The sequence below is a fragment of the Diabrotica undecimpunctata genome, chromosome 8, assembly GCF_040954645.1.
Source record: "Diabrotica undecimpunctata isolate CICGRU chromosome 8, icDiaUnde3, whole genome shotgun sequence".
NCBI lineage: Eukaryota > Metazoa > Arthropoda > Insecta > Coleoptera > Chrysomelidae > Diabrotica > Diabrotica undecimpunctata.
In genome coordinates this window covers 108110672-108126456 of record NC_092810.1, presented here as the reverse complement: position 1 = coordinate 108126456, position 15785 = coordinate 108110672, and the positions used below count along the sequence as shown (strand labels likewise).

The 15785-nt window shown below is 29.5% G+C and overlaps 1 protein-coding gene across 2 annotated transcripts in view; it reads right to left on the bottom strand.

The window, feature by feature from the left end:
* Positions 1 to 15785, bottom strand: part of slo (calcium-activated potassium channel slo) — a 535662-nt gene that overhangs the window by 144720 nt on the left and 375157 nt on the right. Inside the window, exon 16 of one of the 2 annotated variants that reach the window (XM_072540708.1) lies at positions 7077 to 7127. The exons of the other annotated variant lie outside the window; for it this stretch is intronic. Within the exon in view, the coding sequence (XP_072396809.1) occupies positions 7077 to 7127 (51 nt within the window). The remainder of the gene's footprint in view (positions 1 to 7076; positions 7128 to 15785) is intronic. 2 annotated transcript variants of the gene reach the window in all.

Below are 15785 nucleotides of genomic sequence, written 5' to 3'. Positions count from 1 at the left end.
TAATGTAAATTTTTCCTACGTGTTTTAATTTGAAGTTCCGATATCGAAAAAAAAACGGAGCTAAAACAGTTATGCCCTCCACTTTCCTATGTCGATCTTTCGAAAGTACCTACGTTTCGAAGGGATGTAAGTTTCCAAAAATTGGATGAATTTTATAGCTATAAGTTTCAATATAAAATTTAGATTCTTATTCAAAACTTGTGAAAATTTTACTTCTTAATGTTAATAAACAATGTAGATATGATTTTTTAAAAAATTGTCCCTAACTTCGCTCCTATTGGTCATAAAAGGTATTTTTTTATAATGTGAGTTTTTTTACCAGCTATCCAATGATTGTACGTACAAATCTATAGCTTGAAAAATATAGAAGTTATTACAATTTTTTATAAGTAAAACACATACCACTTTTTCAAACGTTTATTTTGTAAATAATTTCGACGAAAACGCAATATCCATTTAACTTCTAAGATAGTTTAAGTCTTAAAGAATCCTATGAAATTTGCTAAATGTGTCTAGCATCAGTAATAGAGCAAGTTCAATAGTTTAAATATTTATGTAGCCTCAGGGATAAATAAATTAAATAACTTTTAAACTATTTAACCGTTTGGGGGTAAATTTCGCACACATTTAAAACACGGTAATTATCGATGTTCAAATGTATTAATAATATTTTATTTTGTTAATAAAAAAATAAATAAAATTTATAAATTAGTGCAAAAAAACTGCTTTTTTGCAAATATCTCCGTAAATTATTTATCAATTTTAATTTAAAAACGAGAAAATAAAGATATTCTTGATATAAAAAAGTGATACAAATATTGTTTATGTAAAATATAAGGAAAAAAACTCATAGACAAAAAATCAAATTGTGACCATAATTTATTGTTAAAAAAAACGCAAGGTAAAAATACGAGTACTTTTTCATCTATTCGTCATCTAGTAACCCCCACCTATGTCTTAAAAGCTTCAGATATCTACGAAAAATGTTTCGACCTTTTTTAAACCAGACTGGGTTAAAAAGACTACTAATGCTATAGGATTCTTATAGGATTTTTATGTTTTAAATGGAATTTACCTCATGGTACCGCAATACTCCCAAACTGCTGTTGCTGGCCCTGAGGCGAGTTTCTATGAGCACCTGTAAACAGCAACTGATCAAAATTACGTTTTAGGGCCAATACGTGAACAAAGCAGTCAATGTAACCGGAAGTATGTGTCTAAATGTGACTATAGCCAACAATGTGTATAATTGAAAAGTATGTTAAAATTTTAATTACTTGTAACAGTAGCACATATCGATATATTGGGATTAAAGTGTAATCTACCCTAAATGTTTGTTAGAAAAATTGTACAGATGGGATAAAGTAAGAGAAATGTTTTAAAGGTAGGCAACCATTAATACATATATCTGATTCAATCAATCACATATCTGACTCACCATCGATTAATGATGTCTGTCTCTAACTTCAACCCATCTATAACATAACTTATCCACAATGTTTCCAACAAACCTTCAGGGTAGATTACAATTTAACCCTAACATGTTGATGTTTGCTACTGTTACAAGTAATTAACATTTTAACATATTTAATTTAGACAAATACTTCCGGTAACATTGACTGCTTTGTCCAGGCATCCGTCCTAAAACGCCATTTCGATCAGTTGCTACCTACACGTCCTTATAGAGACGCCTTAGGGCCAGCAACCCCAGTTTGGGGGTCTTGCGTTGCCGTGAAGTAAATTCAGTTTAAAACCGAAACATCCTACAAGATTATTAACAAAAATGTAATTTTAAGCTAACTTTTAAAGGGTTTTTACTTGTATATTTAGTGACATTATTGATTTATACCTAGTAAGTATGACACCACATTTGCTCTAACCGTAGCTTTAACCTTTACGTTGGGTTTAATTTAGGTGGTAATACTTATTTTAGGTAAAAGCACTGATGATGGAATAGTAATTTTCTGATGGAGCCCAAAAGTGTTCTTTTATATTATTATAGCTTTTATAAGGGATTTTTTAAAAAGAAAATAGTTGAGAAAATTGTATGGAAAACTGTATTCTTTCAGTGATCTAATCAAAGAGACAATATATATAATATAGATCCCTGCACATAGATAATATAGATAATAACTCAAGACAAGTGCACTATGAGACGTAAAAGGCACTGATGATGCATAAGTTAATATCTTGACAGACTGCTCCATTCAGTAGACTAAGATAAAAAACGTTATAGTAGAGATTAACGTCAGAAAATAATAGTTGACCGACAACAGTTTTAAAATGGACATAAAATAGAAGAAAATATTGTATTGCTACACCAAACAAAAGCTTTTAATTGTTTGTTTTTGTAACATTTTCCATTTTGTAACACTCCAACACTATTTATATTCACGTCAAAATTGCTTTAATAAGAGAAACAAACTGAGTATAATTAATATACATCAGTGTCAAATCAACATTTCATTTAATTATTTTTGGTTCATCAATAATAAAACTGTTTACATAAAATTTACTAAAACTTGGAATATTATACAAATTAAAATATGTTTTTAATGACTACGTAATCATTTTATTTATTTAGTATTAAAAATGCATTGAAAAAAACTGTATACTTCCACATACGATATCATAATATTTATCCTTTACTTTGCCTACAGTAAGATTAGTTCAGTAATCAGGAAGATGTTTTCTGCAAAGGTCTAAAACAAAGATTTATAGAATAGTTTAATACCTTTTGTAAAATTTGACCAATGACAAACAATCATGCGTGTGGCAACATTAATCTCTGTGGGTAATTTTTTTTGTGAATAATGTGTAGCGATTTGTTGATTGTACGTTAACTGTTAAAGAGTAAATTAATACATGGTTTCTGAAAGACGAATTAAATACATAAGTATTCGGTATAGCACAGTATGTGCGATTTTAGCACTATATGGCGCGATGGGAGCTACTGACTATTTGTCAATTAAAGAAAACCTGTGGGGTACAGCTTTGTCGGCTGAATTAAAACACCCAATATAACTTTATCTTTTATATATGCGATTTGCTATTTATATTATCATTTAATAAAATTGACTTTACCAATTTCTAAAAAGGGAATGACACAATTTAGGATAATTTTTTTTTCCAAATATCTATTATAAATTTGGTATTTTTACTACTAAAAAATCCGCATCACAATCTTGTAAAGTTTTAAAACTTTGTCATACATATTTCTATAACTATCATACTTATGACAGAAAGGAAGAGATGTAAAATTGTTCGCGTTTAAAAATTATTGTGCTTTCAAAATATGTTTGCGAAATTACTAAAAAATCGTATTCAATCTCTAAAAGTGAAAACTCGCAAAAAATGAACATGGTAAAATGGTACTCACTTTACGTATGGTAAATTCTCTTTTAAAGCTCTTTGGAGTTTCTAAAAATTTGGTACTTTACACTTATGGAATTACTTAAAAATTTTCTCCAATGCCTAAAAGCTCAAACTTGCTATAGAAATACGTGAAGACATTTGCTGATGGTAAATTGCCAATTTCTCTAGAAATTTTAATGGTAAACAAAATAAACAGTCATCTCAAATGCAATAGCATAATAATTTGGCAGTCCAGCTCTTTCCGGAATATTCAAAAACTTTCAAAACTTTGATACATAAAATATCAGTTTATATATAAATCGCCGACGTTTTACGTTTAGAAATAAAAAAAGCTTTCAAACCCACTTTTAAACATTTAAAAAATACAAGCTTTCACGACAAGCTTACACTATCTCTACATCGGAAATTATTTACACGACATTTATAATAAATGGTTTATAGATATGGTATAGATATATATAATAATGGTATTCTAGATCAAGTTTTTAAAAAGTGCCATAGGACAAAACTTAATATTTTTTGAGTTATTTATCTTTTTTCAAAAATTTTGTTTCAAAATTTTCAAAGTAAATATCTCATCCATGTACAAACATTTTGCACACAAAGAGTAGGTAACGTTATTTTTTAGGAATTTACATCAAAATCGAGTTATTAAATACAGAATGTTCACAAATATTACGCCAATTCTTTAAAATTCATACCACAATAAGTCAATAATTTTAAATAAAACGCTCTATATGTTATAATCTTAATGAAAATAAAAATTATTTCTCTCTAAAACAGTATTAGGATTCCCTATCTCTAAAGTTGATATTTTTGGAGATATTTGTTTAATGTTTAAGGTAAGTTTATTGTTTTATTTTAGGAGGCCGTGTATGAATATGTCATAATTGTCATTATTAGTGGTTATTGACACTTTTATAAAGTTATATGGCTCCGTTAGAATTAAGCAATGAAGTAGTGTAAGCTCATCGTGAAACACCTTGTATAATTAGGTAAGTCCAAGATTTAAAAGCTTGTTTGCTCTTCTATATTTGAAAAAATCAGTAATTTATATAGGATGATTCTTTGGTGAGTGCTAGTTAGACGTTTTCGAATATGGGGTATTTGGATATATGCCCAATTACTCCAAAATATTTACAGCCGGTTATATCGGAAGTTGACTTAAACTTGTTTTTTAGGCATTCCGCCTGAATTATTTAGACCTACGCACATTTCACGCTTAGCTATTCATTTGGTACTGTTGGGTGGACCAAAACGGATATAGAAAATCTTTAGCGAAAAATACGAATACCATAATAATATAAAGGCATAAAAACATTATCCTCCTAGTGAAAAAACGCCATTACGGCGGTATTTAAGAGAAAGCGGATTTATGTATATAGGTGGGCACTTAGAAAATCAGATTGCTAATTTCAGAACTTATTTTTGGAAGCAAGCTGAGACATCTACTTTATATCGCGCGATTTGTGCAGTAGATGACACAACACCGCTTAAACTGAGGGAACCAGAACCATAAACCAACTTTCTAAGGATGAAAAAATGGCCACTTGGATTGGTAAACCTCTAAATGGGTGATATTCCAACGAAGTTAGCTAAGACTGTTCAGGAAAGATATTTCCTGAAATAGAAAGTTTCTTTATTGAAATTCAAGGTCAAATTATATCAACCAAAAATTACCTGAAATATATCGTCAAAGATCCTCAATTCCAAAACGCAAATGGTGATATCGATGTCAAGCCCAAGGAACAATCAAATACCTTAGCGTGCTGCCAGGCATTTTCTACAACTGAATATAAGGAACGACATAACTCAGTAGAAAAGATCATTCATCCAGAGCTAGCTAACAAACTGGGACTTCTCCAAACCAACCATCTCTTATATTAGTAATACGTTTCTGAGAGTATGCCTGAGAATGACAACTACAAGCTATACTGAGACCACACTGTGCTCACAAACCAAACTTTGGCACGTGATAGGCCGGATCTCATAGTGGTTAATAAGTGAACGAGACAAACAACACTAATTGATGTGGCGATACCTAACAACAAAAATCTGCGTGTTGAATAAAACGAAAATATTGTAAAGTAAACAGATCAGGAAATTCAAATATGGAGACAATGGACAATTAACCGTACCCAGACAATACACATTAGTCTCTCTACTAGCAAAGTTATTCAAACAATTAAAGCTCTTTCTGATAACGTCGCAATATATAGGGTGGTCCATTTAAGAAAGTTGAGAAACTTTTTGGTTTGCGAATAGAATCAGATTGTATATAAGTATTGTTTTATCTACAAAACGTTAACGTTTTATTAAAGTGGGTAATATTTAAAAGTTTTACTAAAAATAATGTTTGCCATTTTCTTATTTATAAAGATACAGGTTGTCAAATATTAGACAGCATAATATTATATTCAAAAACTTTTTAGGAACTATTGTATCAAAATCCTTAATAATACAGGGCGTTATATTTAAAATAAGAAAGTTTTAGCCATCTTCCGGTTTAACCGGAAGTGGTAGAAGGCCCTAAATATTTTAGACTAATTGTACATACCCAAAAACCCCATAGCCTAAATTTACAGATATTAGTTATGACAAGTTTCGCTAAAACGTCTAATTAGAATTTCAAAAAAATCACCCTGTATAACAAAATATTTTTTAATTTTAATAATTTTTGAATTTTTAGAGCAAAACTAGACTGTCCTGCAATATTTTTATAAAAAATAAAAAAAAATGCGACATGGTTTCTTAAGATACCTACCTTTAAATTTTTTATATTACATTTTAAGAAACTTTAAAGAGTTTTCCGATTTCTCAAAAGAAATTTTCCAAAAAATTATTTTATCTTCTATTTTAACAAGTTTTTATTATGAACTGGAAATTTGTTTTACTAATTTTAGAGGCATATTTCAATAAGAAATTCCATTTTAAACAATTGTACTTACTCGTCGTAGAATGATATCATTTATATATTCAGAATAACATCTTAAAACATTACGTCGATTGTTCGTTCTATAATTTTTCTCGATTTTTCCACAATTTTTTTAGCTGGATAACTTTAAAGTAAGGTACAAAGAAAGATATTGTATTAGGTTTATTTCGATTTAATTCATTTAGAATGCATCCTAGCTGAAATATGTACCACTCATCGATATAATGAACAGAAATATCCTCACCTCTTCTTTGCTAGTTTTTTGTGATAAAGGCAATGTTCAAAATATATATAGCAGAATGGTAAATATAACAAGATATGGATAGTTCTATTCGTATATTTTTTAAATAGTTAGAAACTAAATATATTATAAAAAACAAATGGAAACCATGTTATTCTTAGCATCATGAAAGAACGAAATTATTTTTCCATAGTCTGCTTTACTTCAAGCGTTTATTTTAAAGAACATTTTTTTATTCCAAAAATCTGTGTTTTAGGCCTTGTATACACTTACATAACATTTATCTGACTACTGAACCATAAACAAAACTAAAAACCGCGATTTACTGTCATATTCTAGTAGTAGCGTGACAATACCTAATTGTAACATTTAGACATACAGCAAGTGTTAATTGTATAAATAAAATTTCTCTGGAAGCTGTTACGTTAAGTGTAAGTTTCTTACGACACTAATTGTGAATGTGATATAGTGTGAACATAGTGTTGACGAAGACGAACAACAATTAGATTGAGAGATAATACATACTTGCCAGGCCAACCATTTGTATGGTCCTGATGCCTTTCCTGAACGTAGCCACTGTGTAATAAACCAGATAAATTTCAATTGGTGTTAATTTTTAAGGAAAAAATCTTCTTGTATCAGTTTTTATAGTAAAGAAGGATAGTTACCTACACAATATCCAGCGCAAATATTAAAACAATATTCAATGGTAGTTATGGAAAAACCGGCAGAACATATTAATCTCATTTAAGTTTTATGTTGGTTAGTTTCATTATTTTTTATAATATTTTGTTTTTCTTATTTGTTGTTATTAGTTATTAGTGTACAGGGTGTACCAAATTCATATGTTTTGCAGGAAATAGCAAAAACTAGAGGAAATACGTCACGTTGTGACTTCTTTTTTCGTTAAAGTAACGATTGCTCAATAAAATTATCAATAGCTCCCCGAGATATAGGGCAATTATTGAAAAATGTCGAAAAAGAAAAGTTTATATATCTCCAATATTTAGAAAAATAAAAAAAAACTCTATTAAAACTTTTGATAGATATATTACGGAAGGGTTTAGTGGCGTACAATCAATTTTTTTAGGGGATCTCACTTAAGGAGATATAATACCAACTTATGTTTTTTATATGGGACACCCTATATATTTTAATACATTCTCTTTTATCTAATTGGACGTAATATATATACATATATATATATATATATATATATATATATATATATATATATATATATATATATATATATATATATATATATATATATATATATGTTCAGTCATTGGAGCTACTCTGCAAATAAATTGTTTATTTGGCATAACGTTAAAAACACTTAGAAACAAAACACTCAGTAACACATTCCAACATTTTATTATGAGTATACCTTGGCAGTTTTATTTAGCAAAAATAACATCAGCACCTACCTGACGTGAAAGTAAAGTAAATACTTCCATATTTTATAAATAAAATTTTCACGAAATAGAACACCTACTTCCTATTTTAATTTTTTATCATATATAACTATATATATAATTATCTTCCCTTTTTTTTATCTAAAACCACATATTGTTACATCTCGAATTTTGAAAAATACGGTATGCATTTGGCATAATATTAAAAGCCAAAAGAATGTTATAACTATATCTGAATTACATTTTCAAAGATATTCAGAAAGCAGCAACCAGACAACATAATGTTTAAAAGTTTGAGTTAACGCCAAATTGAAAAATAAATAGGTATTCCAAAAACAACGGCTGGGAGAATTTTAAATTTAGGCCTTATCGTACAAACGTCCGGCATCGTCCGATAAAATCTATACCTACTCAAACGATTATTTGTGACATATACAATTTGCAGAATGGCGACTAGAATAATGTATTGAAAATCCAAATTTTTATTTAATGGTAATATTTAGCGATAAAGCTCGCCTATCCTGTGCAGAAATATTTAACTGATACAATAAATTTTATTGGAATGACGCAAATCCTCAATTCAGAGTATCAGAAGGTAACAGAGATTCGATTTTAACTTTAGTTATTTTGTCAATAAATTATTTTATTGTCTATTTGATGATAAACTAACTGCTGCCGGATATATAGGTATCTTAGAAACGAAATTAAATGTTTGGTTGAGAGGAATACATTTTGGTTTTAACCAGATGAAACATCGGCTTATAATACCGAATTCGTTGAAACTTATTTAAATAAAAAATTTCATAAACGCTGAATTGAAACTTATGGTGTTCGTTCTTCAGAATTAATTTCTACTGATTTTTTATTGGGGTATTTTTCAAAAACAATATTTATAAAATTGACTTTAACACTGAGGAAGAATTATTATGAACCATTCATCAAGCATTTAGTAAAATAAAGACAGTCCATATACCTACTTAATTGTGTAAGATCTATAATAAAAAGGTATTAATTATAATTATAACAAAACGAGGGGCATTTTGAACATTTATAATAATTTTTCTATTTTTGGAAAATTATTTCTGGTTGTTATTCCTCTTTTTTCTTATATAAGTTGATTGATCTTATTTTTGGTAAATAAAACTGTGAAGGATTATTATTCGCATAATAAAATGGTACTTTAAAAGTGTTTTGTTTCTTTAACGTAATGCCAAATAAACAATTTATTTGCAAAGTAGCTCTAACTCTAACGACATAAAATATGTCATATTAGGTATAAGCGAATAAAAAATGTAAACGAAAAATATTAAAATATATAGTGTCCCATATAAAAAAATAAATAGGTATTATATCTCTTTAGTGAGACTCTGTAAAAAAATGTTTGTACACCACTGAAACCTGCCATAATATATCTATCAAAAGTTTCATTAAAGTTTTTTAAAATTTATTCTAATAAAGAAGATATTATAACCCTGTCATTTTCGACATTTTTCAATAATCGCCCTGAATCTCGCTAATAAGGCTAATAAGCTATTGATGATTTGTTTGGCAAATCATTACTTTAACGAAAAAAAAAAAGTCATGACACCTTACCTACTTTATTTCTACCTCCTCTAGTTTCCGGTATATCCTGCAAAACATACCAATTTGGGACACCATGTACAGAGACAGTAAAACAATAAAGGTGTTTTTTTCAAAGATTTTGTAGAAAGAAAAACTAAGAGGAATAAGGAATAAAATAAACAATAAGAAGTATAATTTATATTTATTATTCTGTCATTTTTTTTTCTTTAACACTCCTAAGTTATCCATTTTATTGTATTGTAATTGCAATTCCTTTTCGTCCGTCTTTTTAAAAATTAATTATTTAATAATGAATATCAATTATTTCTATATATTTTTCTTTAATTTTAGTCTTAAACTTTTTATAACGAACAGCTCCATAGGCCATTGATATTAAATATTTTAAAAACATAATTTTTCAGTTTTTCTTATAAGTGTTTATTGAAAACCTGTGTATCCCATGAACATTTCCGCTGAGGCTTGCTAAGCCAAGACTAATGTACTTTCCACACTACCTAGCTTGCGCAATATCGTCTATAATAGTCAAGAGGATTCATTCATCATTAGGATGTTCGTCTATTTTTAAAATTAAGGTATTTGTAAACCTCGTCTCCACGTTGTGTCTTTCTTAAGAGGTGCCATTAATCCTTTCGTTATCCTTTTTATTATTCTGTAAAATTCATTTCATTTTTTAAGTTCATAAATGTGATTACTCTATATTTAAGTTTTTTGTTTTGGCCGATCATGTTTAGTAATTTTTAGTATTGTTTTTTTTTTCACTTCTGTTTTTCTACTGCTATTTAAATATTTTTATAGAGAAAAGGATCCTGAGACTTTTCTTATATAAAAGCGTTTTCAGTTAAATTGGCTGAAACTGTGCAGAGATGTAGCTTTGGAGATGTTAATTAAGTTTTCATTGTCTCAAGACCCAGAAGTCAATTGTTTCTAAGTTATAAAGCTTTAAACTGTCGGTTTTTGGCCATCTAAATAATATATATTTGAATTATATACAGGATGTTAGTAAATAAGTGCAACAAACTTTTGGGGAGTAATTCTGCATGAAAAAATAATGACAGTTTGCTATATAAACAATACGAGGTGTTGATTTTTTTTTACAAACTGATGATTTATTTATTGATCTGAAATCGGTTAGGATACTAAATGAAATTTGATGGGTTTTAAGAGGTAGTTATTGCGTATTTTTGACGTATAATCAAGAATTTATATTTAACATTGGCGTGCATACGGGTAATGGTCTCATTTTTTTTTAAGAAAAAAATTGTACTCTACAGGGATATTTCCAATTAAAAGCATTGTTACAGTCTGTCCCAAACCCTTCTTTCAGTGCGTCACTAATTTTGACATAATATAGGATTTTAAGAATGTCGAGAATTATTGCATGTCATTTTAGTTAAATTTGACAGTTGTAGGATCGTAATCCCTCTTTTTCTAATTGAAAATAATTTGATAATTTTAATATGAGTCTTTGTTCTTTCTCGATATATCTCGGCATATTTAAAATATTTTTATGACAATAAATACAAAATTAAATTTTCATTGTAAAATGTCTGATAATACTAACCTGGAATGACAATTATTTTATCAGTTGACGTTGTGAAAATACTGTCAAGATCGAGACCTTCTGCGTCAAATTATATTCATGCGCATCATTGATTCGATATCTATTTAGCGTATTCTAAACTCCAACCAATTATACATCCGTAAGTAGAATTAGCTTTACGATAAATAATTTTCTAAGTTCTATGTATAATAATCACAGACTCACGTTTTTTTCTGTCACTTCTGGCCTAATGTGTTAGAGAGAATTCGATCAACTATGACGCACTGAAAGAAGGGTTTGGGATGAACCATAAATTTCTAGTTCAATTTGTAGTAAAAATTTGTCTTGTCTTTTTTTTTTTCATATGAGACCCCGTTTTTATACAAAAAAATAAAACATCTTAATGCGTATTTTTAATTTCTTTAATACAATGTTTAGTAGGCTAGTGTCAACATTATTATTAGTTATTTTATTTTAGCTAAAGCTTTGTCTATGTTCGAAGTAACGGAAATGGTTGACAAGCCCGACGATTGTATGCTAAGTTGTATATCGGGTGTAGGGTACATTATCACGGAACTGCTTGTCTTCACCAACGTTTGCACTAAAATGGTACATTTAGGAAACAGACGACTGTTAAAGGCAGTTCTCTTTTTAATTGGGGAGTTACCTGAAGCAAGTACCCGAAAAATTGTGGACATATTGAATGTAAGCAGCTTCACTGTATTTACAACTATTTTAAACAACTTCAACTTTGACTGTTTCATATTCAACGTGTGTAAATCCCCTATTACCTAGAAACTTTTTTCCATACCTATTTTTCTGCCAATGGATGATTTTTCATCAATTCGCTCAAGTTTCAAAATTTTGTGGACCTTTTCTGCTCTTTGTAAGCTTAGAATATTCCGTTTTCCAATTTTTATCCATTTTTTCATTAGAGTAAGTCCGTAGATTCTTTGCACCACTGCTTCATTGAAGAAGCGCTGGTACTAGCGGAAGAACCATTGTTATTTTTACTTGCCATGATGAGTGATTTTCTTAACATAGCGGTGATAGTCTTTAATGCGGTAGTTTCTTCTTGTTTTCTGCAATTTGATGTTGATCCCAAGATGGACGATGGACAAGACGAATTATGGAATGGAGGCCCAGAAATTATAAAAGAAGCCGAGGACGACCACCGACTAGATGGACCGACGACATAAAAAGAGTAGCGGGAAACTGGCTACAAGCGGCCCAGTGTAGAGAACACTGGAAATAACTGAGGGAGGCCTATGTCCAGCAGTGGACGGGATTGGCTGATTGATGATGATGATGATGTTGATCCTATTGGTTCTTTCGACTTTAGAGTTGATTTCTTCCCTCAAGGGCTACAGTGTCTTAACTTCAGACCACTCTTCCACATTCAAAAGAATGATGTTAAATCATCTTAGATTTAAAGGCAACCATTTATACTGATGGTCGTTCGATGATTTTACTATATCTAGCTACCCACACTTAGTTTAGCCTGCAGGCCGATGTAGTTATCCGGGAGCCATAAGTGAGAGTTGGGTTTCTTCTGAGGGCCAGTTATCAAATACCATCTCACGTCTATGATGCTCCATGTGGCCACTCCGATGAAAGGTACTAAATAAAGTTTGTTTAGCAGTAAATGGTTGACTTCAATTAGTACCGAATATAAACATCCTTTGTTAACCGATAATAGTATAAAAGGTCCGGTTTCAAGTAACAATGGTTTACCTGAGGTACAAGGTCTTTACAATGCGCCAAGTCAGATAAATTTAATAATATTTAAAACCGCACTAATTGAAGTCAACCATTTTCTGCTAAACAAACTTTAAATCTTTAACCAATTCTAAATTTTAGCAATAATGTGTGTAATTACTTAGATGCCTGCTCTTTTACAATTAATCACTAACAATAATGTTACAGTGGAAAAAAATCTTAATAGTGAAGAATGTAATATAGCTAAATAAAATAACTCATAAATGTTCACATTAGTCTACTAGACAATGTATTAAATAAATTCAAAATACGCGTTGTTTTATTTTTTTAAAAATAAAAATGTAATTTTTTTGCGTAAAAACGGCCTCTCATATAAAAACGGCAAAAGAGATTGTTTGTCACAAAAAGAACCAGGAATTCATAAATGATTTTTGATTTGAAATATCTCTATAGTGTACTATTTTTTTAAATTTAAACCATTAATCATATGAGCGCCAATGATGAATCTAAATAGTTAATAATTGTATGTCAAAAAGTGTGCAATAACTACCTCTTAAATCCGATTAACTTTCATTTGCATGCCTCTACCAACGGCCTCTGAGCATCGTCAGTTTGTAAGAAAAATTTCAATACCCCATATTTTGGAAAACGAACTGTCAGTATGTTTTTCATATAAAATCACCCCCTAAAGTTGGTCGCAATTATTTACTTGTATGTTCAAATATATATTACTTAAATTGTCTAGATACTAACACTTTGAAATTCTGTAACTCAGAAACAATTGAATTCTGGGTCTTGGTAAATTGAAAACTTTTGATCGGCATAAGCTACCTCTCTGAAAAAGTTTCAGCCAATTTAACTAAGACCAGTTTTACATAAGAAAAGACCGGAGTTCTTTGTGTAATGTTGTTTTCTTTTTAACAATTTTTAAATCATTTAAGAATATTGTATGACGTTTATAATATAGAATTTTTCACGAACATAAAATAGTGATAAAATAAAAAAAAAAAAAAGAACCAGATTAACTGGCTTTAAAAGGAAAATAATTTTTTTGTAAATTTGGCATTGAAAAGGTAAGTTTAAAAAGAAAAATAAAAAAATTGGTAAAAACTTATATTGATTTAGATGTTTATTAAGATAGTTAAACTACAAAAGACATTTATTATACGAGAAAAGTCAATAACTACGTAGTATATTAAATCTTTTTTTTTTAACGTAAACTGCATTTTTTTCATCATATTTATTCCAATGACATTCTAAACTAATAATGTCTCGGTAAGTTAATAAATCCCTTGTATTTAGTACCCTCAATGTCTTTTTCTCATATTTGAAAACTGATGATAATTGCTCTTGAACGATAAATCCAGGGAATAGTGTAATAGAGTTAGCTCAATAACCAATTATTGAACAAACCATTGCAATCGCAGATTTATGGACTAAGTCCATATTCTGAAGAAATCTCAATTTCCTTTCTAATAAATGAGATCGCTTCTCTTAGATATTGTCGCTATTGTTTCGCTGAATTGGCATAATATTTGCCATTTATTTTATCTCTTGTATTCAATTTACCATACCGTTTACCAACTTTTCCTTAGAACACAACCGGTTTGCCTTCTTTAAGAACTAAGAACCTCTGTTTAAACTATTATTAGTTTTGGGACTATAAAAGTAAACCTAGATTAGTCCAAAATGCACTGGAATATATTTTGTTACCTAATTTTTTAGTTAAAATTTGTTTATAATATCGTTTGAGATATCTTATTACCTCATGCACTTTTACTCATGTCATCTAATACGATACGGTCAATTTTTTCAATCGTAAACGGGTTATGCAGCGATTACATTGTACCTCTTTTTCTACAATGTGCCTCATATACATCTATTATAGAGACAAAAGAAGGCATGCAACGGTGTGTGCTCTAAAACAGAATTAAAGCGAAAGACAAGTTGTTACACATGCTCTCTACATCGAATAAGGATATTCTTATCTATTTATATGTCAAAAATTGTTTTTATTGTCGATTTCAATTATCTTTAATCTGCACAACTTTTTTGCAAAGTGAGTTGTAAGGATTAAATAGAGAATTTAGATATACATGATATTCTAATCTATTAAACTAGTTTTAGAATTAAGTTTTCACTTAATTGTTGATCTCCTTACTTGGTGTACTGTCAAAATAAATTAAATTTCAGATCGCTCTCTATTGTCATATTCAACCTATTAAAATGTAATTCTATGAATTTGCACTATTTCTGCATTACACTATAAAATTATCAGACACTGCTCTTAATAATAAATTAAAAACTAAAAGATAAGAATGTTACCTAATAGACCACTAGCTACCAGGAACCCTCAAATAGCTGTAAACATGAGCTCTTTCTTATCTTCTTAGTATTTTGATAGAAATCTTCCTTTAATAACATCGATTTTAATCTTAATTGATGTTGTCTAAACTTAGTTTTTTAGGGACTGCTATTGTCTTTCTTTTATTTATTAATTAATTATTTGCTATTTTCCAGATTTTTTTTGGTCCACTGATTTCTTTGATCCCACATATTGTTTTTTTTCCATACTTCTGTTTCTGCGTGATCTCTCGTAGTATTCTCAACCTTTGTCGGATACCTTTAATAATTTTTATGTTTGGTGGTTTAAAATTATTCAAATATTTTAAACACAAACAAAAGTGGTTCGCAATTGCAACGCTACTGAATATTGAAATTATTTATTGCTAAGGCGTCGCTTCCGAAGTAAGTTTAGCTTTTCTGATTCTACGCTGTGCTTTACGAGTTGGCGATATCTTTATCTGACCCCAAAATACACTGCGATATTCTTCTTCTTAAAGTGCTCTTTCCTCAATGGAGGTTGGCTACTACAATTTTCTCTTCAACTCTTCTCGATCTTCAGCTGTTCTTATTAGCTGTTCAAAATTTAGCCCTGTCCATTGTCGGATGTTTCTGAGCCACAATAGTCTT